The 27,981-nt window shown below is 27.1% G+C and overlaps 1 protein-coding gene across 2 annotated transcripts; it reads left to right on the plus strand.

Moving 5' to 3' along the window:
- On the plus strand, positions 1 to 27,205 carry LOC129987982 (ankyrin repeat domain-containing protein 11-like). 2 transcript variants are annotated; one of them, XM_056096039.1, is made up of 13 exons: positions 1 to 193; positions 5,563 to 5,671; positions 6,600 to 6,743; positions 16,945 to 17,097; positions 17,541 to 17,683; positions 18,586 to 18,730; positions 19,016 to 19,159; positions 19,273 to 20,555; positions 22,691 to 22,819; positions 23,323 to 23,421; positions 25,548 to 25,691; positions 26,022 to 26,114; positions 27,002 to 27,205. In XM_056096039.1, exons 1-13 carry the CDS (start codon positions 170 to 172, stop codon positions 27,188 to 27,190), a joined length of 2,799 nt encoding a protein of 932 aa, XP_055952014.1. In that variant the 5' UTR covers positions 1 to 169; the 3' UTR covers positions 27,191 to 27,205. The 2 variants fall into 2 exon arrangements, with proteins under 2 accessions (XP_055952014.1, XP_055952015.1); XM_056096040.1 differs by lacking the exons at positions 1 to 193; positions 5,563 to 5,671 and adding an exon at positions 10,783 to 10,861 and having other exon boundaries at positions 6,683 to 6,743.
- Positions 27,206 to 27,981: the final 776 nt, after the last annotated feature.

The raw sequence follows: 27,981 nt of genomic DNA on the forward strand, positions 1-27,981 counted from the left end.
GATAGCTCGGAAATCGGAATTCTTTGTTACTTTTTTGTTTATCATTCTAACAAATAGCGGGAAAATTGTGAAGCTATGTGATTAAAGTTCATTACATTATGTTTTATTACTTGCATCACGTTACAAATTATTTCACTCTTTTATCATATTCATTGACATCTGTTAATAGATGCGGGGAGAGAGTCGGAAGGAGGTAAGCATCTTTTTCATGTTGCCGGTCTTGGAATTATTTCCCTTAAGGCCTTTATGTTGTTCTATCATGGCAGGTAAGCTATGGTGTACCATGCGCAACGTGGTTATTAATGGTTAAGGCTTGATAGAAGAAAATAAATAATGTGATTTTTATGTGTCGTATTCCCCTTATGAATTTTTGTATTTGATTGAAGATAGTAATTTATAAGCATTTTGATTAGGGCTTCTTTTAACATTTGTTTTGCATAGATATTAGTTAGATCCATTGGAATTAATACAATTTACCATGCTATGTACAAACTTTACCTTTTATTTTCATTTAGTTTTAAATTGATTACAAACCTATTGCTATGTTTCAGTGATTTGTTAGAAAGTACTTGTTGGGGTTTCTTTCTAAAGCCAGATATAAACATAAAAATAATAAATTATATGATTAGTACTTATAAAATGTCTTGTTGTTGCTTATTATCAGAAATACTAAAACCATTATTAATCAGGTTTTTTTTTTGTAAAATAATTTTTGGGATAAATATCCTTATTAATTATATATTCATGTTTTTAGAATTAAGATTACTACCTTTTCTTTTGCAGTCAGAGAAGAAATCTGGTTCTTTAAATTTTGTTGGTTAAATGTTAGCTTTCCCATCCTAAATGGATCCAATTAATCCCTTTGCTGTGGTCTGAATTTTGTTCAAAGGGTGTATTTCATATATGCTTTTAACAGGTGTATTGGTTGAAGTGAAGATTAGTGTGCCACCCGAGTTTATCGCCAATATGGCAACCCAACAAATGCTTTTCTAGTAACCCAAATGCTATTTTGGTTACTACTTTTTATAATGGTTGAGCTGAACATGAACTACAAAATTAAAAATAATAAAAAAATATCAATTAAAGATTTTAATTTTGTCCTTTATAATAATTAAAAGTTTTTTACAACTAATAAGACACTGTAATTTTATTTTCAATATGAATACGAACAGACAATATTTATTCTTTTGCAATTTTTAATTGTCAGTATGCACTTTAAAAAATCGTCTGAATTCTTACTTTGCGAAATCGTCTGCATTCTTACTTTAAAAGTCAGCTGCAATGGAATTCTTCGCAGTTCTCGCAATTCTTTTGGTGCTCTAACGGTTGGTTTCCTTGATAATTGTTATGCCGGCAATTGTGCAAGAATGGATGTCGGGTAAATGGGATGGAAGACAGTATTCGAACCTGCAGAATGGATGAAGGGTGAGTGGAATATATATATTTTTTTACGAGTTGATGAAGTTTGGAAAGGATGCTTGTTTGAAATTTTGTATGGAGAATGTTTCGATTGCTTCTTCCTGCGTTCATACTTTTCTTTTGGCTATGTACTGTTCCTGTTATACAGAGTCCTTATGTTCAATGTGCTAGCGTAGCTACTAGGTTCCCGCTCCCACTGCTAGCAAAGCCGTAGGATGTTTTTTTTTTTTTTTTTTAAGTTAAAAAATTTTGCCTGGTGCCTTCTACAGATGCTGAAGGCATCGCATGCTCTGCACCCAACAGCCCGGCGCAACCGGTCTGAAAAAAACAATACTTATCAATAAAAAATCATAATTATATTGCGGAAAGTGGTAATCGTAACTGGTGGGCAGAAGTGTTTGTTTACTTTATCCGCCATCTTTATTGGCGATTTGGCATCCTTGGCGCTGCAAGGGGCACACTATACTGTTTCACAGAAGTGTTTGTTTATTTTGTCCACCATGTTTATTGGCGCATTAAGGGGCACTCTAAACTTCACTTTTACTTTTCAAATTTAGTACCTTTAATTCTAGTTTAAATGGTAAAATAATGATTTTGGTGAAGTTGCTGATAATTTCCAAAATGTAATTTCAGATCATAAAAAGTTTCAATGGTACTTGCATATTAACGCCACCGCAGTTACAGATTTCGTGATTTTTGTGCTAATGCGCCAATAAAAAGCTTAATCTGTAGCTGCGGTGGCGTTAATACGTAAGTACCGTTTCAATAAATATAAAAGTTTAATGTCATCAAGATAGTCATTCAAGAAGTTAAATTTAGAAACAAAATATTTAAACTAAATTAAATCTCACAACTTTGAGAAGACTTAATTCTGCGTGTATTAATTAGCATTTGCAGTCAATTATATGATAATTAGTAGTTCAAATATCCGATTTAAATTGGTAAATCAATTCGTAGCTGCAATAAACTCATTGTTTGAAATGTTTATTGTATATTTATGAAAGTCGTTTTCTTTCTCACAAAAATGTAAATGAATAGTTAGTATTTTTCTATGAAATGTCCATTTAGGTAATATTTGGCTTTGAAGCTAAAAGATTAGTGTGTAATAAAATTTTGGTTGGTGCCATGTGCAGAAAAAGCCTCTGTTTATGCAGCTGTAGTTCGGACTTGAAAACAATGTGTAATATAAAGCCATTTTGGAACTAATGTAGACAATTAAAATAACTAAATTTTAATGATTCTAATAAATTTTCTCAGGTTTTATAATAGCACAAGAATATTGAAGAAAAAGAATTTGGAATTATAAGTAAAAATAAGCAATTTATTCCTTCTAAATTTCAATCTTACAAAAATTTTCTCATGCATTCTCTAAAAGAATAAGTCAATAATTCTCTTTCCATTATGTATTATTACGATAAAATTACTGAAATAGTTGCACTATGTTGAAATTAAAACTGAAGTTGGTGCTTTAAACAAATTAAAGGAACAAGCATCCAAAAAAGGATCTATGAGATGGCTAACAGTGTTTATCCTGTTATGCCTGGAGCTGATTGCAGTTAATACATGTATTGTTTTTATATATGTACATCTTTTTTGCAATCCAAGCAAGCTATTCAAATGAGGCCATTTTTCTTAGACAACTTTGGAAATTGTTAATTTACATTCATAGAAATTTTAAAATGCAAAAAATATTCCAGTTGTTAAAAAAGGAAGTGGGGGAGGGGGTGAAACAATTTACACGAGCATTAAATTGTATTGATAGTCTAAATAAGGAAAGTGCAAAGGACATGTTAATATCTACTCTAAATCAAGTTTGTCATAAAATAAGCATCAGTAGCAAATTATATATTATCTATTGATTAAAATAGAATAAAAAGTTATTGTTCATAGCTATTATAAGTATGTAATTATACATTGCCTCCATATTTGGTTATATATGTTGAAAATTTCTAACCCAATGATCAAAAAAGATTTTGGGAAAAGAAGAGTAAACGATATAATGTTTACTACTGTTCGTTTCAGTTTACTGAAACGAACACTTTTTCACGATTCTATCTCATTAAGGGAAGAGATGCGGAAAAACGAATGCATTTCCAGACTTTTTCGTAACTCTTTGACATTGATTTTCAGCTAATTAGATACTTTTTCTTCAATTTTTTTTTTCACATGTATGTGAATATGGTAACATTTTTGACTGTATTATTTTAATTCTGTTTGCAATTTATCTGAGTTTATTTTAATGTTAAATGTAAACATCCCTTCCTTTTATCTTTCCTCTCGCCCCCTATTTTGATGATTTAAACCCATCCTAATGCATGCGCAAAAGTGCAGAGGGTTTTAAATTCGTTGTCAAACAGTACAGTAACAGTAATTAATTCACTAAAGATATGTGAAATAAACTACAACATATATTTGTTAGAACTTAAAATTAATTGAGATAAAACTGGATCTCTTCAAGTTGACAAAGCAATATTTTTTTTTTTAAAAAATAGGGCCAGAAGATTATGTATTGTCAGTTATATTGATTTAATTTGTTCATAATTGAAAATAGTTTTAAAATAATAAAGAATCAATAATTTTTATCGCTTTTTAAAAAATCCAATTTATTATGTAATAATTACTAAAAGTATTACACTTTAAAAATTAATCTTTATTGCCATTTCTAGTTTAAAAATTGTTTTTTTTTTTAATATATATATATATACATTTTTGGACTGATTTTTCTTAATCAAATCTTTGGATAAATTGAATTTTTATTGTAGTCCTGTCAGTTTCAAATAACCTATTATTTTTTGCATATATATCACTTATGCATGTTGATATTTTTCCAAATTCTTCATTTAATGAAAATATAATAATGTTATATAAAGAATTTCATTCATTGCTTCTAATGCAGGAGAAGTGGGACACTTTCTTTTATATATTCTTTAAAAAAACAAAGATCTTTGTTACTCTTATATATTTGCTCCCCTCCTATGTATTCTCATATAGTCAAATGTTGCCAATGTATTAAAGAAAATTGAAATGACATCATTAATTTCACCTCTAAGTTTAAGTTTTAATTATTCCGAAGATTTATTTTTAATTATAAATACTTCTGATTAAACAAAAATATCTAATTTGTTGTAATAATGAAAGAAGAATGAGATAGTGAGAGACGGAAATTATTACAAAAAGATAGGTAATTTTTCACTGAGGCTCCTAAAATGTTACTATGTTTAATAAACATATCTTTTGGGTTAATTTTGTGATTAAGTAAGATATTTCTCATTTTAATGCATAATTTTTCATTTCAAATTTATTTATTGATTTATTCTACAAATTGTTTTACATAATTTTTTGAATTTTATATTTGCGTCATTGAAAAAAAATTTATGCAGAATAAACCCAGGTAAGAGGGAGACTAATTTAATTAATAAAGATGACTGCTTACTGTCATAGTTGCACACTTAGTGTTCTTTTGAATATTATGGAGGGGGGACTCATCTCTCCTCAGGATTTAAATGGTATTTTTAAGTTGTGTCAGAACATAAAGAGTCAAATTGTATAAATATATACACCTAACATTTTCCATACATTATTTTCAATGATCTGTACAAAGATGATTATATGCAGCGCTGTAAAGAGCTGTATAAAATCACAAATAGAGTTTTAGAAGCAGATAGTATTTTTGAATTATGGATACATTGACAAGATGCATGTATTTCATTTTTTCCTTACATTATGAAACAGAATGTGAAACTTTATTATTTCTATAGAATTAAATAAAAACCTGTTGTATTTGATATGGTGATTTGATACTTAAGAGTACTGCCATATTAAAATTCTGTAATTAAATACAAGAGAAAACTATCAGTTATAATATCCTCATATCTATGTGTGATAAATAATTTTTTTAAAGATATTTTCATTAACTAATTATATTTTATTCGGGATGTGCACAAAAAAAGTATAATGTAGATAAATCAGAAATATACATATATAAAGAAAAATATTTTTTTAAAGAAGGAATTATGTTTTTCTTTTATTATTCTTATTTATGTATGTTCACTTATAACAAGCAAAATTGTACTAAATACTAATTTTGCTGTAAATACTGCCTTTTTTTAAGCATCTTATTACATTTGATATTTCTCTCTATAGGTAAGTTCCATGAGCAGTACGAAAAGCACCTCACCGACTTCAAGTACTAGGAGAATCCCAATCAGAAGAAAAAAGCTGCCATTTTCTGAAAATATCACCAACTCCTATGGTAATTAATCTTTCCTTTGAATTAAAGCATAAGTACTAAGTAATAAATTAAAAAAAAGTCCCTGCATTCTATTTACATTCTACTCACATTTACAGTTTTATGAAATGGGTCCAGTGATGGTGTTATTCTACCAAATAAATTATGAAATCACTTCTTAAGTTAGTAACCCAGCTATAAATTTCAATTCCACTCTCAATACTGTTGAAATTTTGTCCTGTAGGATTCATTTCGTCTTTATTACAATGTCTGGATGGGTACCGAGGTTCAGAATTTTCCTCATCTTAAGTGGATCTCAACACTTCATATGCTTGATTTTTCTGCAACTGCCATTTCTGTCTATGGTTCCATTCAAGAAACTAAGAATTCTTCCATATTAATCTTTTCTACATTACCCACCTGCATGCTAGACTTCTTTTGAAGTTTCATCTTCAGGAGAGGGCAGAGTGAACATTTACCATTCAAACAATTAAGACTATATTTTTGCCCCAAGTAGAAGTCATCTTTTTTGTGTTATTAGCTTCATATATTCAGTAACAGGTAATGTCAAATCTGTCGTCTGAACCCATTCATCATTAATCAACTTGGATGATTCAATTCCTACATATTTCATAGATAAAAGTAAATCAATGTGTACTGTTAAAAAGTTTGTTAAATCATTTAAAATACAATATTTAAAGTAAAGATTATTACTTATCTGTATATTGTGACAATTGCATATGTTTAGAAAATTTTACTATGTATATTTTTTGCTTGGCATTTCCAATAATATCCTAATGACTGTTGAAATCCTCCATGACAAAATTTTTTGGAAAAGTAATTTCTAGAAATAATCTAATTTGCTTATCTAATAAAATATTTTACTTAATATTTTTATTATTATGTAATAAATAGTATGACTTATTAACTTTTGACATTGTTTCATTTCTAGATACTAGCCTACATTCAGATGAAAAAGTAAAGGAAACAAATACTACTAAAGAATCGGCTTCTTTAACTCCTCGACGTAATCCTCCTCTGTCTGAAAGGCAACAGATTGCTCTTATTTGTCGCCTTAGTGGTACTTCTTCTGCTGGTTAGTATAAATTGGATAAATTTTTAAACAATATATTGATACTAACACAAATTGTAAAAGTGTAAAAAGGTAGAAGCAATATATTTTTATTTTGCTCTATATCAATGAAAAAAGACATAATAATAACAACAAAAGAAAACATTGAAATGCAAGAACAAAAGAGAAAAAAATTGTAAAAAACATATGTGCTCAACATTGCTCTTTGAAAGGGGCAATATTCTGTTGATATTCAGAATGTGTTTAATCTGTGTAACGGCCAAAAGATGTTTTTGAAGAATAATTGCTTTTATTTAACACTAATTGATATTTCCAGTGTTCCTTAGGGCTGAAATTTCATCCTGTATAATATTTTTAATGTAAGAATTACTTTTGTATAAAAAATTATAAAAATCCTTCATTGTCTAAAATTTTTATCCTTTATTTTTGCTTAAAATTAGAATATAATTTGAGCCAGACTATTAAAAAATAAACAGTTACCAATTTTCTCCATATTTATTAATTTTTAACTATTAACTATATTAATTCTGCTAATTTTGCTTATGAATGCTGCAGTATAAAAAAAAATGTCTTTGTTTGAGAGATTAACTTAAGTTTAAATTTTAAACATGGTTAGATCTGTATTTTAAGATAATGAAATCATTTTCAAAAAAGATCTATTAAACTATAGGAAAAATTTTGCTTAATATTTGTATTTTGTAAATTTAGTTGAAAGCCCAGTTCTTCAGGGTAATATGTGGAACATATTTACACAGCCACAATGATTTTTATTTATATTAAGATTAATTTATTTGCTCTTTCACTGAGAAAACTCAGTTTAAATTTATTTAAAAAATACAAGCCCTGTAAATGATATACATGGATCAGTGAACTTAATCATTTTCATTTGCTGTTAGAAGAATTGTGGAATAAAAGTCATATTTAATTGGATTTTGCTTGGGGTGGTATATTACTGTTATAGACAGATTTTACTGTATTAATGAATTATTTCATTGTGTGTTAAAAAATTTTTAATTGAAATTATGCCATTGCAGTAACAAAACAAAACAAAAAATTAAATGCTTTTTGAACTTGGGAATGAGAAAATAACAAAGTTTTATAATTCATAGATGATATAGATTTGATATCCTTTCTAAGAATTGATTCTAAAATCGCAAATTAAATTTTAACTTTTGTTAGGTCATTTGATAAAGCTTCTTTTTTCTAATTCTTCTCTTATAATTTTATAAACATTTCAGACATATTTATTATCCTCAGATTAGGTATTTATTGAAAAACCCAATTTATCTAACTATCATGCCATGGATAATTGGGCTATATATAAAACTAAGACCCAAGATGAAATAATATTAAAAAAATAATAATGAAATGCTGTTTATTGTTTTCATAACTCTTTAACTTTTTTATGAGTTAATTATTAAATTTATTACCTAATGATATGATAATTTTTTAATTCTTTGTATTTAAGTATTTTATTAGAGAAATCAGATTATATTTTTGTGAAAGACACGTTGTAATTACAGTGGGGATCATATTTTTACAAATCTAATCAAATCAATGGTAGAATCATAAGGATAAAATATGTGGGTATTTTACTTAAAATCTCTTTATTTTTCTTTTATTAATTATTAATATGTTACCTGATCTTATCAATTTTTTCTCTGCAATGCTTTGATTTCAGAATAAGAAATTCTTTTAAAGATATTATTGCTAAAGAAGATGAAAGAAATGGTGCTGATTGTGATAAGAGTGTAAATTAAAATTATTAGTTTAATCAGTCATCTTGAATAAATTTTTATAGCTCCTGAAAATTATGCATATATACTTAAAATAATGTAAAGCATATCTACATTTATTTTATATATTTTGAGGCTGCATTTCCAAAACATACTGCCAAAGAAATTATCTTATTAACATAAATACTAATCTGTTATAAATTTTCTTTTATGAATTTCCATAAACAAAGTAATCAAAATAATAATTATGTGAAATAATTCATTAAATTTCCTTAAAAGTGTACTGAAATCTTGGTTTTTCTTCATTTCAATCATTCTTCATTTTGTTGTCCACATGTAATAAAACATAATAGATGAGTAATAATTTGTTTTCATGTCTCAAATTTTGCCAAGCAATTAGAAATATCTTTTCTAATTTATTCCAAATGGTTTTGATTACCATTGCTGAAAGTTGATCTAATATATAACTAAATATTGTTTTTTTATATCGTGTGTGTTTATGTAGTGTGTGTCTATATATATATATATAATATAGGACATTCCCAAATATCCGGTCTAATGTGGCAGAAGGATTGGCCGGATAAAAAAAAGATAACCGGAGTTCTATGAATTCATTTCTTTGACCACCAATACCAGAAGAAAAGTCTTTATCCAAAACTCCATGTTATAATACATATTTTCTCACTTCTTATTGAGTACTATGCCTTCTATTTATCTCAATGTGAACACAGCCTTGTGAATCATAGAAGCAGTTGCCAGTAATACGTCAAATCAAAGTAGAAGCCTCTACTACTCTAGTTTATATATGATTATGTACTGCATTGCACACTTCAAGAATTTATTAGCATAAAAGTAAGTTAAAGATATAAACTGTTCACTTTTTATCATAAATTTGGTAATGCCCAACTTAAATGTGGGAAACATAAATAAAACATTAATGTAAATCGTAGGCCTACTTTTTAAGAATGATAAATGATTACACAGATATGAAAAGGTAACTCTCAGATGAGAGTCAAAACTTACAGTTTTTAGGTTTTGAAAAGTCTTTAATAGATGACTTAATATGCACTTCCTTCCTCGTTTACTTACAATAAAAGAAAATTATGCTGGATATTTGGGAGTGTATTGTGTAATATATATATAATTTCCTAATTGTTTGAACTCTGGCCTTGCTGTAACTTTAACTTCTGAGTTGTGTAAGTTTATTACTTTACTTAAAAGAACAAAAATGTTTTGTTGGTAAATTGTTTTCTAAAATTATATTAACTCATGGTCTCGCTTTCTTGCTTATCGCCTTCCTACTGGGATCTATATGCTGCACTCATTATAATTTTTAACAGAAAAAACTTGATAAAAAATAATTAAACTAATTTCTTGAATTCTTGAAGAATAAACACCATTACAGATCATTACACTTACTTTTTCAAATCATGTTTTGCATATGTATATGTGTTATAATTCCTATCATTTTGTGTATCAAATCACTTAAAACCAACATTAATATTATGTATGCAGTATTACCACCTTTACATGTAATTAATAAGAATAAATAAATCTAAACTGTAAATATATTCACACCAAATAATATTATAACTGCAGATGAGCTATTATATATTATTACTAAATTTAATCATTCCGAAAATAATTTTTTTAATAGCACAAAGTTTTTTTCTGGTAAAGGCCTATGTCCTCTTCCATTCTAATATTTTTTTAGTCTACTCTTATTGTTTCGAATCTGTTCACAATTTGCCTAATGAAGATATTGATGTGAAGCGAAAATGTCAGTTCAGTTTTTAAAATTCCATATCTATAAATTATGTTTACGTTTAAAATTTTAAGAAAATTCATTAGAACCTCACTTAACAAGCATTATTTGTTCGTTGAATCTTGCACATTAAGTGATTCCCCTTCCCCCCATATTAATCTGTTTAAAACAGAACAATGCTTTCCATTCCAAAAAAAAAAAAAAAAAAATATACTAATGTTAAAGGTGCAATTATTTTTAATGCTTGTTTTTACAAGAAAATTATCTAAGGATATTTGCTTTTATGAAAATCATTTGCTCTTATAAAAATTAATGAAACCCTGTACACTAATGTTAATGTTTATACAGCACATGGAAATTGTTGAAAATCCATGAATGTAAGCAGAAAACGAATTAATTGTTTGATAAATGATATAATTTGATTTATTAAGTTTGTATAATTGTAGTTTTTAAAATATTCTTTTAATAATTGATTTAAAAGATCAATTTTTTTGGAAAGTTTCATTGAAAATTTATTGTAATTAATATAATTTTTTTTTAGTTATACTAACATTTAACTGCTTAAAAATAAGAGAACATGAGAGCAACACAAGCTCACATGGATGGATTTACTGAATTAGGTATATACTCTATCTTTCATCTTTTTATTTTCCTACTGGCATTCTGTTTCCACTTGTATTTTGTTCATTTCGCTGCTCTAGGGAATAGTATCATTTTTAGCATTTGCATGATTTCAATAAGAACCATGTGAATCAGATGCTGTCTGTTAATCAGCCCCTCCCCCCTTGTACTGGTAATGAAAATTGAATGTTATTGCTATTTGCTTTGTTTATCAATTTTATTCAATAAAAGGCTTTATTTCACTATGTGTCAGTTGTGTGTGTGAATTTATTATAAGTAATATTCCTCCCTTCGTATTTTTATGTTTTACTGTGATGGATAATTCTAAGTTATTTTCTACATAATTTGTTTTATTTATATTAACATTTAATTGTTTAAAAATAAGAGCACATGAGAGCATGGCGAGCTCACATGGATGGATTTACTGAATTATACTATATCTTTCATCTTTTTATTTTCTTACTGGCATTCTGTTTATTCTGTTTCCACTTGTTTTTGTTCATTTCGATGCTTTGGGGAATAGTATCATTTTTAGCATTTGCATGATTTCGGCTGGCAACTTGTGAATCAGCTGCTGTCTGCCCCCCCCCCCCTCCCCTCCTGTACTGGTAATCAAAATTGAATGTTATTGCTATTTGCTATGTTTATCAGTTTTCAATAAAAGGCTTTATTTCACTATATGTCAGTTTTGTGTGTGAATGCATTATAAGTTATAGATATTTATTATAAGATATATATTAATATTTCTTCCTTCATATTTTTATGTTTTACTGTGATGGATAATTCTAATAAATTATTTTCTAAATTTCTATATGAATTAGGCCTGTTTTAATACTGTTATAATTGCTTTCATATTGAATGTGTTTTCTGAACTTATAATTTTAATGCTAGTTTTCTTTAAAAAAAGGAACATGTACATTAAACGAATAAATATAAACTGCACCTTTCTTGTTATTTCTTTTAAATTTTTATCATCTCCACTATATGACTGCATACATTCAGTCTTTTGTTGCAAAATCTGTAAAATTGTATTTCTTTAGTAAAAGTTTAAAAATTCACATTTGATCTGCCCACATATGTTTCAGATTATTCTTTTTCTGTCTGTAAAATAAAAGCAGCAAATGCCTGCATATAATTAACATTTGTTTTTAATTTATTATTATTATTCAATCTTTTACATGACCCTCTTTAATCCCATGAATGTGTGAGAAAAATCTAGAAGCATTGCAACTTAAACTTCACTTTAATAGGCCATTATTTTGCTTCCTTACTAATGTTTTAAAAACATATATATATATTTTTAAATTGGTTTTAAAGTAAGTTTCATTGCATTTATTGAAAAAAAAAAGTACTTGTAAAATAATGGACAATTATTTTAATCTTTTTTCACTGATTATTGTTAGTTATAAATATTGTAAATTAAGAAGTATGTCTAATACTAACTTCTTAATTTGTATATAGTTATGTACCATGATTCCTTCTTAGAATATATATATATATATATATATATATATATATATATATATATATATATATATATATATATATATATGCTCTATGGATTGGTTGGATTTCTTTCTTTCTTAGATATTGACATTTTAAAACTTTTCATGTTCCTTTTTTTTTTTTAAGTGAGCTGATAAATGGCATATCTGTTGCTTTAATATATTTTTAATATGTATTGGATTTTATTAATATATTTTATTTAGGAAAATGTGTAAAAGAATATATGTTGCTGTTTTTTTAAAGAATACCTGAATTAGTATTATGTTCTTTGAAATCATATTAACTATGTAATTCATTTAAAACTTTTACAAAACTTGGATTCAACATTGTAATTTAATAAATTCTCAAAAGAAGGAAATTATAAAATTGATATAGTAATTAATTTTGCATATGCATTAAAGAAATTCTTGATTTTAAGTAGAATAATTCTATTTTCTCTTTTCTGTATTTTAAAGTAATAAAATAGTGCTAATATAATTTTGTATTAATTTTTTATAGTTTATCTTTTAAAATTATCTTCTGAATATTTTCACTGAAAAATATAGCTTTGTTTTTAAACATTTAGTGTTCAATTTCATTCCCTCTTTCCCTCCTATTTCAGGACTATGCAAAGGACAGGAAAGGATTTTTTTTTAATGGATTATTATTTTTAGTAGATAAATCAATTCAGCAAAATCATTAAGTAAACATTCAGTTGTACTTTTTGAAGTCTCAATATTATCTCTGTTCAATTCTTTAAAAATTTGATGAATATTTCAACCAAATAATGAATAAATCCCAAATATGTTTGTTTATCTTTCTATTAAGTAAGAATAGTCTTAAGTTTTTTTAATCAAACTTTTAGGAATAATTTTGAATTAATGTCAAATCTTATCATTATAAAATGAAAATAATGCCTTTTAAATGTTGTTGAATATCTTTAAAAACTCCTGTAATATGTTCTGCTTTTCATAGACTATTATTCTTAACATTTTCATTTTTTAAAAATAATTTCTTTAAAAACTCTTTGAATAAACTTGGATTTTTTAAAAAGCTTTTTTTAAATATATGTGTTTAATAGCAATTCAAAAGAATGCTTAAATCCTTCTGATATTTATTGAGCTTGTAAAAAGGCACTTGATAAACCTCTTGGTGCAGTAGTACAAACAGATAGAGAGATAGCAAAGAATGATTTTGAATATTTCATTGAAAGGTAAATGATGTAAGTTCTAAATGGGCTATTACAATTTCTTGAATTCAAATAAATATTCTATAATGACATTTCAGAGGAATTTTTTAACTATTGGAATAGCTGAGAAGGATAAAAACTAATTGAAATTATTCTAGTTTTTTCATGAAAATGACAAAATTCAATTAAATTATAAGAATTATGGTATTTGGCATATCTATTAATTAACTGCAAGTATCAAATGCCATGTTCAAATATAAATAAGAGTGAAATAATGCTTATGAAATATCTATTGTGTCTCTTGATAAGGATTATTAGTTTTATGATATATGTATAGTAAATAAATCTCTAGAAAATATTCACAATCTGTAAACATTCTTAAAGAGTTTTAGATGAAAATTTTAAATAACAATTCTTTTTAAACTAATTTTAAAGTAGATATGTTATTATATTTATTTGATATTAGTAGCCATTTTTAGATATTTCTTTTTCTATTTTTGCCTACTATTTTTTTCTATAATTTCTAAAATCATTTTTCCCCAGAAAATTATAAAGTCCTATTCATGTATACTAGAATTGAAGTTTTTTTCTTTATGATATAAATTCTGACATCTATGATTAAACCAATTTTAAGTTGAACTAGAAAATTTTAACTACTATTATTGTGAAATCTATTTTCTGAGTATCAAAATTCTTTGCTCTGTAAATGTATAAAGTATTTGGGTTACTATTTTGTAATAATGTAAAACTCTTTGAATTATAGTTATATAACTGTTTATTTTACCAAATAAAAAATTCTAATTCATATATAAGTTTTGTTTAAAAATTTGATATATCTCTTTGTAAAATTGATTTTAAAGTAACATTTTATGTATCAGTAAAATATTTGATAAATGATCAAATCTTTTTTTTTTTTTTTTAATGTTTCTAATATGTTAAATTTGAATGTAAACAGCATGGATATAAAGGAACAAAGTCTCTTATCTCCAATTATGGTATGTTGGATGAGAATACGTTTACTTTACTTCAGAACAAAAAATTTTTACCATAACTGGTTGAAATTTATTAAATGTACTATCTGCCAGATGGCGCCATGATGTTTTTTTCAAGAAATTATATTTAGAAAATGAGATGACATATAATTCATATTGAAATTCGTTTTAGTTACATTTATGTTTGTTTGTATTTATACAATTCCTGTTTTACTTTTTTTGCACGTATCAGTCATCTCTGTTTTTTACCGCGTAAATTCTTACATTATTTTGCTATAGACAGAATTTCTTCCAACGTTTAAAGTATTTCTCATTGTATACAATAGATGGCGCCATGGTACTTTTGAAACGCAATCGTTGTAAAAGTATACAATTTTGATTTGTTAATAGATGACGTAAAATACAACTTTCTATTTAAACATGTAGCTACTTATTTCTTTTGTTTTTATGAAAGTACACGAACTTTGTCCATAATTAAGGCCTTAAATGTGAAAGAATATAGTTGAATGTAATTTTCGATTCGTTTGTAAAGTGAGTACTAAAAATATGCATAACTTCGTAAGCCTAATTTGTAATGTGTGGTTTTTCAGCCAGTTTATTTACAAATAATGTTGACAATTTTTATAAACACTTAAAATTTTCTGGAAAGGAAGATTTTTTTTAACATAGAAATATACGTATCGTAAAGAAATTGCTGCTGCAACATTGCCAATATTTATTATTTTCTGATTCTTTTGCAGTTGTTTACTGTTCTTTGTTATCGATTCAAAAGTAAAAAATAACTATCCTTGTTTATAAGTAGTTAAAGTATTGGAAACAATTCTTTGTATTTCATATTTATCTCTTGCAACTTTTAACACGTTAGAAATTTTATCGTTGAAAAGCATTGCGTAACGGACTAAGTATTTTATTTTCTAGTTTTATCATTCTTTTAATTGCAAATATTAATCATAACATATTTTTTAATAACGTTTTATCTTTCAGTAAATTAAAGTTATAATGGGGTTTGTTATGTTTTACATCATAATTTTGATAACCAAATTGTTTGCCTATTGCATGCTTTACGGAATATTTATCTTAAGATTTTCTTCTTTTTCGTTATACGCTCGAAAATGTATGTTATGTAATTATTTACTGTCTATATAAATAAATGACTTATAATAATCCGCTGTCCTTGAAATTCGTGTGCCCTTGTACCCTTTCTCATTCCCCTCCCATTATTCATTATTACTGGATCAAACTGGATTAATTTACAAACATGGTTCGATTTGTTGTTTTGCCGATCCTTGTTCGGAATAGAAACTTCTCGTATTAAGAGTTAGTTTTTAAACTTATTGGATATTTTGCATTTCATGTATTAAGCCTTGTTTTGAATACATATCAGATGCGTAATAAAGAATCTTATTGTAAAATATGATACTGCGTAATACATCTCAATTGTTTTGTCTGGAATCTTCAGAAGTTTTCAGATCGATAGGGGAAAGAAAAACACTAGGGGCGTTTGTTTTAATTTCGTCTATAATGAATTTAATTCAAGTAATGTCATATAATAGTAATATTTATTGCTGCATTTAAGTTTTCATGTGTACGATTTTTTTTTTAATTCGGGTGTATTGTATCATTTAAAAAATATTAACATATTTCGAAATGTGCGTGTTTTAGTTATTGTAATTTCGTGATAACAGCTTAAAATATTGATTAATGCCACGTTAATTTGCATTCAGTTATAGCATATTTGATTATAAGTGTGATATTTTTAGATATAATTAGACGGATTTGTAAGATATTTTTTTCAAAGCTATGTTTTTTTTTTAATATAGAAGGATTTTTCTTTTCAATTTTCTAATCTTACTATTTTGTGTTAATGTGGATCTTATATCAAAATACTTTTATTTTTGTTCAAAATATGAGGAACTATTGAAAAAGTTTTTTTTATCTAATCCAAATTGTTGATTAAATTTCCTTTAATGAAATTGCAAATCTGAGATCATTTTAGAATTAAAACATAATTTATTAATTACTACTTTTTATAAAATTACCAAGATACAAATAATTTTGGTTAGTAATTTTAAACCAAAGATTTAGAAAGCTTGGGAGGAAGGTGAAGAAGTCCAATTTTTAAGCTTCTCTATTTCTTATTGCTGGTTTGATTTTAGTTTATACAATTTTATTTTATTAGAACTTTTAGTTTTAATATTAAATAAGTTAAAATTTGCATATTAATTATTTTAAGATGTATTTTGTCCGAACTTAAGCAATTGAAAATTTATTTGAAGAAGTTTATAAAATAAGCCTATGATTTTATTACATTAATTCAGAAGCATTTTTAAAATTCCAAGAGTTTTTGAAATTGATTCTATTTTTTTTTACTGGTATTTATTTTATGAAACTGTAATTAAAGGAAGTTGCATTACAGAATCCAGTCCAGTAGTTGAAGATAAAACACTTGCTTTGAAGCGAAATGAACGAGGTGAAACACCTCTGCATCTAGCTGCTATAAAAGGGGATGTTGAAAAAATTAAGAAGCTTCTCAAACAAGGTGTAAAAGTAGATATTGTTGACAATGCAGGTTTGTATTATTTGTAATCCATTTTCAGTATTTGTTGTATGTATGACACATTATATATTTAACTTATTTATTAGGCTTATTATTAGGTAATAGCTATATAAAATTTTATATTGGAGAATTTTGATTCAGCTTTTCTAAACATAAATTCAAATTAATATAATTATTTTTTATACCTCCTTCTTATATCTGTAAAACGTGATTTAAATTTAAAATTCTCTTCAAATTCTTATTTTTTTAGGTAATTGAATGTTTTACTAAATCAACTATAATTCATGAGTAGACGTGTTTTCTTTTTTTTTGTATACTTTAGTTTTATTTTTTCCTTTCAATTATTGTTGTTTTATTTTTTCCCTTTCAATGTAATAATTTTTATATATCGTACTTTAGTAACTTCAATTTCTATGATTTTATTGGCAGTTCTAATTAATATTTCTACTCTTAAGGATGGACAGCTCTTCATGAAGCTTGCAATTATGGATGGTATGATATTGCAAAATTGTTAATCGAATATGGTGCAAATGTGAATGCTATTGGATTTCAAAACTATACTGCATTGCATGATGCAGCAACAAACAAACATGTAAAAGTAGGTCCAATGAATAATTATTTTTTCATAAATAAATAAGTTATTTTTTCTATCGGTATTTTTAAAATTATTTAGTTCATATCAAAAATATTGATATTGCAATGAATTTATGATGAAATATTAGTTATATGGATGATTTCATGCATTAACTTAAACTTCTATTCTGCAATGAAAATTGTATTTGGTGGCCAGTGAATTTCTCCAAGTGTTTATCAATGTCGTCAAAATTGTAAAACTATAACTTATAAGCATTAAATTGTCCTTTTGACATATTTGGTCCTTAAAATTCATTACTTTGTTGTTTTAAAATGCCTTAAAGCTTTTTATTCTAGTTGTATTGCATTAAATTTGGCTAAATTTTAAAATTTATTTACACTAAATATATAGATATTTTAAAATATGTAGTTTAATTTTTTTAACAAAATGCAATTTTGGTTTAATTTCTGTAATTGTCAATTAATTTTGATGGGATATTTTTAGTGGTGTCTCCATTGAGTAAATCTTGTGAACATAGATTATGAAAGCAAACATGTAATATATACTAAATTAAGAACAACTAGTTATGATGATTTAGTATTTTATAAAAACCTAGAATGAATTGCCTGCTTAATAGGTTGAGAAACTTATAATAAGTGCAGTGCATTGTAATCGAATTAAATTAAAACTTCATGTGCATGGTTTACAAATCAGTTCACTTCATAAAACAATTACATATTAGATTATATTTGTTCAGGTATTCCCTGATGAATGATGTATTCAAGTTCTAAAAAGAAAATTCTGTGTTAGATGTTATATATTTAAATGCAATGTATTTATCATTTTGGTGAGGAGACTGAAGGATTATCTATTAAAATGCATTCTTCTGTAGATTAATTTCCAAGTGTATATTTTTATTTTTTTAGATCGTAAATCTTTTATTGGAAAATGGTGCTAACCTTCATGAGAAAAATGCTGATGGGAGAACACCTGTTGATGTTGCTGGATCAGAAGAGATTAGGAAAATTTTGAATGATGCATTAGATTCTGAGAAACAAAAGAGCTTAAAAGGTTTTTAAGTAGTTTTTACTTTTTTAATTCTTAAGAAACATTTTTTGTTTAATTCAGTTGCATTTTTCATTTTAAATACTTTTTTGAAGTATTTAGATAAAAGCAGCATTGCCTTCCCTCATTTAATGAGAAAAGATCTGATTTTATTTTTTGTATAACATTAGTTAATATAACAATTTTGTGATAAGACCTAGTAAATGCTAGTTTCTCTCTAAGTAGTAATAATTATAGAATTAAAGGAATTCTATGAAAAAGTTCCCAATTTTTTTCCCCTTATTATTTCAGAAGACTCTCCACCTGAAAACGACCCCCTCGGAGCTACTGAGGTTGTGGAAGAACGGCAGAGCGGAAAGTCACCCTGCCAGTCTATCTCAGCTTTATGTGAACTTACCATGAGAAAAAATTCACCTCAAAATCAAACACATAAAGGTATTTTTTTTATAACATTTCATTACTACATCATATAGTACTCATAATTTAGTTTGGTAATTCTTTGAAAATGTATGAAATGACTTAGAAAGAGGAATTTTCTAATTTTATAGGTGCAGATAAACCCACCTCCCCAAGATTGACTCTTCGATTTCAGTCTATTCGAACGAGGGATGACAAAAGTTCAAGCAGTGCCAAGGTTAATGACATTAGTTCTCTTCAACCTAAATACCAATCTTATTGCGTTACAATGGAAACAAAGGGTGATGTATATGACTTCCGCAAAGATGATGCCACAGTTTCGTCTACTCAATGTGTCACGTCCACTTCTGATGGTGAGGGAATTGGAAGCAAGTGTGAAGCAGTGAGTAGCACATGTAAAGAGGTAGAGGAGTGTGAAAAGGAAAAAAAAGTAGAAGAAACATTGGACTCTGATAAAGCTATTTCTGTTGAAAAAATGGATACTTCAGACAGTGGTGCATCCAAAGTAAATGGTGGCCGACTGAGCATTGATTTTAATTCCAAGGATCGTGACTGTACCAGCGATGCTGAAAAAGAAAAGGAAGAAGTTCGACGTAAAAGAAGAAAAAGTAGTGATAGTTCTCAAAGCAAGCATAATTCTAGTAAAGGTCATAAATCTCCTACGAGTAAAAATTCTCAAGATGCCCATAATGATCAGCGAAGTCCAAAAATTCGCAAACGTGGTAGCCAGTCTAGTTCAGACACTGAAAGCAATCCTAGTGATGCAGAGACTCATTCTAATGAAATGAATGTTGACACAACTAATGCCTTCAATGGCTCATCAGCGGTTGGTCCTCATTCACCTAAAGTTCCTCCCTTAAAAATTGTCATTCCTTCAGGTTCTGGCGCTTTAGAGCTGGAAACCCGGGAAAGAAGTAAGGTATCATCTTCCAAACAGGCCTTGCCATATGTTGTAAATACTACCACTGCTGATACAATGGACACAAGTGGGGAACCAGTCAGTACTGGTGAAAGTGGCCGTGAAGCCATCAAGTCAGAAACTCCTGGTAAATCAAAAGATGACTCGCATCCTCCTGAAGAGAGGTTCCAGCGAGTAACTCGTAGTAGTCAGCGTATGCAACAGGCAATGTCTAGTAGTACTTCCAATCAGTGTCATAGTTCTGAATCATCAACTAATTCTAATGTAGTGTCTTCTAGTAATCAGAAGGTAGAAGGTTCCGGAGAAAGTTCAAATGATGAGCAAATGCAAATACAAATTGATGTTCATCCTAGAAAAAGGAAACTGCGTCAAAGAGAGACTGGGAATGAGAGCAATTCTCAGAACCCATCTTCTGCCTCATCAAGTAATGAGGATTCTCAGCAACAACATCAACAACTGAACTCTTATCAAATGTACTTAAATATAAGGAAACAAGTAAGCAATGTTCGACAAATTTTAATGAACAACATTCCAGGATAGTTATGCAAGGGAAAAAGTTATCATTTAGTTGATTTTTGATTTTCAGTGAAAAATTATTCTTTTGTATAATTTACTATATTAAAACTGAATCAGTTGTATAAGAGAATATTTGTAATATAATGGTTTATTTTGAAAAATAGCTTTTCCTTAGAATCTGTATTGTTAAGTTGCTCTCTAATTGTCTAATTCAGGCAATAGTTTTTGTTTTACTGTATTTTATTCTCTGTGGGCATATGTATATATATTCAGCACCCAGACAAATGATCCATTACCTCACTCCCATCCAAAGTCCATCTTTGTTCTCTCCATTTTCTTTCTACCTCTCCTCCATTTTCTTTCTACCTCTCCTCCATTTTCTTTCTACCTCTTTCTGCTCATTGAAGAAAATATTAGTTTTTTTTTATATAAGCCTGTATTAATGTTTTTCTTGAGATTTCAAAGTTGATTTTTATGAATCAGTCATGCAAAATTATATTCTTTTCTGGATATCTATTTTCAAAGTAATCTTTGTGTCTTTTTACTTTAAGAACCATCAAAGGCAATGCAGAAGTTTTTTTTTTTTTTTTTTGTCGTTGTTGTGAAAATTAATGCATTTCTCTCTTTTTTTTACAGTCAGCTTTACTTTAGAAACATGAATTTTCATTCTATTAACTATGCTGTCAAGTATTTGATGCTTTTTATAGCTATTAATTAATATTAATATTTTCCTGTTATCTTTCAAATATTTAACAAATTTTCAAAAATATTGTAATTTAAAAAAAAAATGAACTTTTTACTCTTGCATTTGCTTATCCTATTGGTGCCGTATATGAGAAAATATATTATTTTAGGAGTTAAAAGCTTGTTTGATAGCTAGGGAAATGAACTCATTTTTTTAAATATCTGAAAAGTATTAATAAGTAATTAATAGTTCTATAAGATATATCATAGCTAGTATATTAAATTATTTTCTTTATCCACATTGTCTATGCACCAGAATACAAACCTCTTAAAGGAATGAGGTTTTCCGGAATCTCGCAGCGATGATAGGTTGAAATTGTTTCTCCATGTGAATCTTTAATTCAGCATTCCGTAGTATTCATGGCCATAACTATTGATGTTATCAGATTCAAAATTTAGATCCAAAAATGCATAGTTCATGTCAAAGTTGCTAAATATTAATAATAAATAAATATTTGTATAATTGCCTAAAAGCACAATCTACATGGTAGCAAAAATCTTGCATAAAGAGATTTATACTGTCTATACTTTTTGTCTGACTATAAAAAAAAAAAAATTGAGCAAATAAATGCCAAATTTTTGATTAAACAACAACAAAAAAAATTAGCCGACCTTGTTGTTTGAAGTATTAATATACAATTAAGAGAGAAGAGAAAGGTTTATTTTTTATTCATACAAGATCTAAATTTTTGTTCTACTAATGTTATTGGTTATGAGTTTCATAATTAAAATTTTGCATGCTTGCAAACAGTATCAATCTTGTCTTGAAAGCATTTTTGGATAGAATTGACATGTTATTCCAATTCTTATCCTATCTTTCCAGCAAGTTTCTAACTCTGATCCTAAGGAACCTTATAGATTTGTACTTGTACACACATATATCTGATAAATTATTTTCAAGCTAATGAAATGATTAAATTCAAATCATGAATTAATTTAAATTATTGTAATTTTTTTTTCTTTCCAAACTTTATAAATCTGTGCTTCTTAATATAACGTTTTAAATTCATAAATATAGTATATGCTTTTTGAAAATTTGGTTCTAATTCTTAACTAAAAATGTGAAGGGTGGAAAAACCTCCTTAAAAGAACTGATTACTGATCATTTTCTGGAAGGGAGAAAAAAAAAGCTGAAAATAGAAATTGTTATTGGTTTCTGTTCTTACCACTGTATTTTATCATTTTGTAATGAGTATACTATCTGTATTTTATAGGTGCATTATAATACTGCTTGATAAGTTTGTTAATAGTACAACACATTTATTATTAATTGGCAGAGCTCAGTATTAGTTTAATTCAATGCTGCTGTGTATAGTTATATTAAGCAGTTATTATTATTATTTTAATCTTTCAAATCCTTCTCTTTCAAGGTTGATAAAAGAAGAAAAGGAATGTTTATAGTTCATCCTAAACCTCCTCAAGGATTTAAAAATTATTTACTGCACAGGTGCTCTTATGTATTGGAAGGAAATGCTGCTAGTCGCTTGTCTGTGCCTATGGTATGTTTTTAAATTTTATGGATTGTAACTAATTGATTTTTTTAAATTTTTTTGTAACAGTTTTATCTATTGGATTCATATCATATTAAAGCTTTTGAAGCATTGCAATTGCCTTTAAAAAGTGATTGGTGCATATTCTAAGCTCTTAAGATCTCAAAAGTTTAGATTTAATAATTTTTGAAAAATCTGTACACAGCAGTTTTAGGGGAGAAAAAATTTATTGTTGATACTTGTTTGCATACTAGATACTAGCATACTATTTTTGACATTCATATTAGATTTTGGTGTCTATTTTTGTATTTAAATGGATAAATTTTAAAGATAACTTGTTTATTGTTTAATGAGATAAATTTTTCCTCTTCATGATATGTGTAATTTTTTTAATGCATTTAAAAATAAAGCATTTGTTGGTGTTTTTTCCCCCTGTTTATATTTGAAAAGTTTTGTCACATTGCTCAAAATGAATATTGTATTATTTTCATTAAAAAAAAATCCTTTTATAGATATCTGCACCACAATCTTTGGAGGGTGCTATTAAGGAATTGTTTATTAGCCAAGAAAAGGAGCGATATAGGTTGAGGTTGCAGCATTTAATTGAAAGGGTAAGTATTTGTTCTATTTTATTATTAATTTGGGAAACATGTTGTCTGATTCATTAATTTGTAAAGGAAATCATTTATAGTAGGTATAGTAGGTTACTATAATCTGTTCAACTATAGTTGTGTTATCCAAGTTACTTATTATCAATTTATTATACAGGTGTTCATAAATGAATATTCCCCCTCTGCAGAACTATTAAAAGAAAGGAGAACAAAATACAACTTATTGTTCACTGGAAATAAAAAAATAACACTAGAAATTTTAAATTCAACACAGTTATAAGTGCTTCTCTACAAATACAATATAAAGGCAGTACAGTAACTCTTTCCATACTTCTTTAGCTGCATGTCTGATAGTGAAGCTTTGAAAGGCTGTAGAGGTACATATTTATAACACTAGTCTTTTTTACATGACCTTACATCATACAGCAAATGTTTGTTCCACTGATATCAATGTTAATGAACTTAAAACGTGCATATCTGGGTACATTGTGATTATCCCGTCGACCTGTCAACACTCACGAAATGTGCCAAAAGGTTGTCATTACCATTGTACTACCTTTTGGCTATAATATCAGGTTTGGTGAAAATGGTCGGAAGGATAATCCTAAAGTACCCATATCTGCTGCTTTTCAATGCATCATGCAAGACTTAAAAAAAATTGTTGGATGAATTGTTGTTACAAAAACTGTGGCAAATGAAAACAAATTGGGATTGGGAAAACAATTGGGTTGGGAATTGTTGGATGCTGCCTCGATATTGCATATATTTCTAGAAGGACTCGCTTTTAAGCGCTTAGAATTATTGAATTCAAACTTTCAATTCTTATTTTCAATTAACTCCAATACTGTATTTTGTTTTGTTTTAATAGAAATGCAAAGTTGACATTTATTTATGAATATTACAGATGTTATGAAAATTTTGATTTCTTGGTACTGTTATTTTTACTTGATAATTATTACTGTACATGTCTCTTGTTTGTTGTGAATAGTTCTTGCCACTCTACTTATTGAAAATCACATAACATTTGAGGTTTTTGTTATATAAAGTTTTGGAAAAGCATATTTATGAAAATTAAAAAAGTAAATACTGAAGAAATTGCACCTGTGTTTAGCAGGAAAAACTTATCTATTTTATTGTCAGAGTTTCCTTCTTGAAACCATTAATAAATGTGTTGAAATTCTTACTTTCAAGTTTGTTTTGATTTCAGATTTAATTTAGTTATCTGTAAATTGACTCTGATTCTCCTTTCTCCTCTAATTATTCTTATTTCTTCTGTGGAAGTAGCTGTAAGATACCGTTTTACAAATTTTGCTTATAATGTCATTTCTTGTCTTTATTCTGTGGGGCATTCATTGTCTGAATTTGAAGTTTTGCTGTTTTATATAATATTCCTAAAATGTTTCTTTTTTTGTTGAAGGTGATTGAATGAAGTTCAATATACTTCCTTTGGAAAGCTTTCCATATTCTCCTTGGGAAGTTCTTGAAAAAAAAAATGTGTGTTTGATTTGTGAAATTGTTTTTATTTTTGAAAGACAGTTTTATTTATTTTAATTAGTATTTGCATAATTAAACTGAAAGATTTTAAAATATATTTTTAGTTATTAATTAAAACATGTTTTAATTCATAACTTCATTAAGTTTTCTTGTCTTCTGGATTGCCTTGCTTGCATGAATTATGAGTCATTGGAAAGTTCAGAGTTAACAAATTGTTTAGAAAACAACTGGTCAGGGGAACGAGAAGCAAAAAAATGGGAAGACTATATTTACATTAAGTTAACATTTTATTGCTTTATCATATCTTATTCAATAAACTTGCAGTAACAAGAGTAAGTTTTGGATAAAACATGTTACTTAAGACAAACTAATAGCTCACTTTTTATTATTATGTAATTTGTGTTAATTATATTTAAACTGGCCTTCTTATTTAAATCTCCTGTATCTGTGTATGTAGAATTTTATGAATACAGAAAATGCCTACATGTTCTTATACAATCATTTCAGCTGAAAATGTATTATGACCTAAAAGTTAACCAGTATTAAATATTTTATTGTCTGTTTTAAGGACTTTAAAAAAAAATTAAATACATCTGTTTTAAAGATTTTTATTGTTCTATTTTTCTATTCAGGAGAAACTGGTATTGTCTGCAGAGCAAGAAATTTTGAGAGTTCATGGTCGTGCAGCTCGTGCAATGGCGAATCAAACAGTTCCTCTCTCTGTGTGCAGTGTTCTAAAAGATGAAGAAATTTACAATGTTCTTGATGTGGATCAGGTAATTAGTTTGAAAACTTTCAAATGGTATTTTTTTAAAAAAATTTATGTATTAAACATGTTTTTATTTTATGAGACAATTAATATTAACTGGCAATTTACAATTACTTTTTTTAAATAATTGTTTACTGGCATAAATTTGTAAATATATATATATATATATATATATATATATATATATATATATATATATATATATATATATTCAATTTGTTATTACCAATTATTTTTTTTCTGAATATTTATTTAAATTCCATGTTTCTTTTAGTGTATTAAAGTATTATTTCTTTCAATAATATTTTCACTCTTGATGCCTGGATTTTTTTATTAGGAAGAAAAAGACAAAAATGTCAGATCTCGATATAATGGCCGCCTTTTCTTGTCTTGGCTGCAAGATGTGGATGATAAATGGAAGAAAATAAAAGTATGTTTCCTTATTAAAAATTTTACTTGTTCCTTAGCTTTACATCTGTAGATATCAGGAAAAATATTTTTAATCTTTAAACCTCTAATATATTAATACTCAAAAGTATTAATTGTAGAACAAGTTTTGTGAGGTCAGACATATTTTGTTAATAGGATAATCTAATATTTTATGCTCTAACAGTATTAAATTTTTAAATACTTCAGATTTTCAAGTATAATAAATGTATATATATAATACAATATATGTAAATATATTCAACTAACTCCTTGCTCTAATAGAAGAAAAAAATGGTTGTGACATTTTGGTAACTCGGTTCTCAATGATCTTATCTACAAATTCAAAAATTATGTATTGTAACTCTTTATTGTTACTAATAATAAAATCATACTCTTTGGCTTCTAAGTACAAGCCTTTGAATCACATATGTAGTTAATTAAATGCACAAAAAGGGACCACATTTCACCTATCAGTAATATTAAGGAGGCCATTAATATCCATTACTTTAGAGATGGTAGATGACATGATCATCTACAAAATATATGGATATTACTACTATTTGAAAGAATATTGGATGGGCACAGTTTGAATCTTCCGTATTTGTAACACTTGCATAAAATTTAAATTTTCCTACAACAGTATTTTTCTAAATAAGAATGGCATTAGAATGTTGAGAGAGGTAAAACATATTAGGGTAAAGTTTTAGAATTTATATTTCAATTTTTCCTCAGCTTCTCTTATTTGTATTTCATAATCTGAAGATGACTGCTTGTAAATAAAATGGTGTTCTGTTTCTAAAAAGAAAATTGAATACCAAAATAGTGCACTTTTTGTTTATTGATAATTTATTTAGAAGTATTTTTTGATTGAGATTTTTTTTTTTTTAGGATGCCATGTTGCTTCGTCATCACAATGAAGCTGAATCGTTACATGCAGTTCAGAAATTAGCATGGGGATGGAAGATGAAAGAATTGGCCATGTGTGATATGAAAAGTTCTCCTGTCATAGATGATATTTTTGTTCCCATGGTACATGTCAGTGATGACTTCAAACTCTTACCCTCTGCATGTCAATAAGGACTTTTTTTTTAACCTTTAATACTCTACCTTACTTATCAACTGCTACATGGTAGATTCAGTGAACTTTGAAGAACTCATGATATTTTTGTGTTTTTAAGAATAGTTAAGTCAGCAATACTTTAGTCATATTTCTCCAGTCAGATCATCATTTTTTTTCTTTTCTTTTTTTATTTTGTTCTACAGATTGCTCAGTACTGTCACATAACAGTCAAATTATATAATGGATTAACAAAAATGAATAACAGTTGAAAATTAAATAAATATGGTATGTTCCATTGCACAGTGGCATTGAGATGTAGAAATTATTTGACACTTTTATCTTTTGAAATAAACATCCTTTAGTGGACAGAATTGAACATCTGGGGTTTGAATCCCATTAAGGCATATATTATTTGTAAAAAGAAGAAAGAAGACATGTTTCCCCATTTTATTTTTTTATGTCATTTACAAATTTTGTTTTATTGCTGAAATTTTGGCTTCATTATTATAGTTTGTTGAAGAATATTGTGTTAATTATTATGCATGATGTCGGATTCTGCTTTCAATTTATTATAAATTGAAGCTTTTATTTCGTTACAAATATCATTCAATATTTTTAATGGAATTATTATTTTTGTATGTTCTGAAATGAGCAGTTTTATTCTTTTTCATCACTTTACAATATTAAATCATGTATAAAGATGAATTCCTTGGCAGTAACATAATTTTCATCATTTCTGAAATTCAAAATATTGTGCAGTTTTTAAAATAATTTTGTAATTTCTATTAAAATGGTTCAGTTTTTAAAA

Source organism: Argiope bruennichi, chromosome 10, assembly GCF_947563725.1.
Source record: "Argiope bruennichi chromosome 10, qqArgBrue1.1, whole genome shotgun sequence".
NCBI lineage: Eukaryota > Metazoa > Arthropoda > Arachnida > Araneae > Araneidae > Argiope > Argiope bruennichi.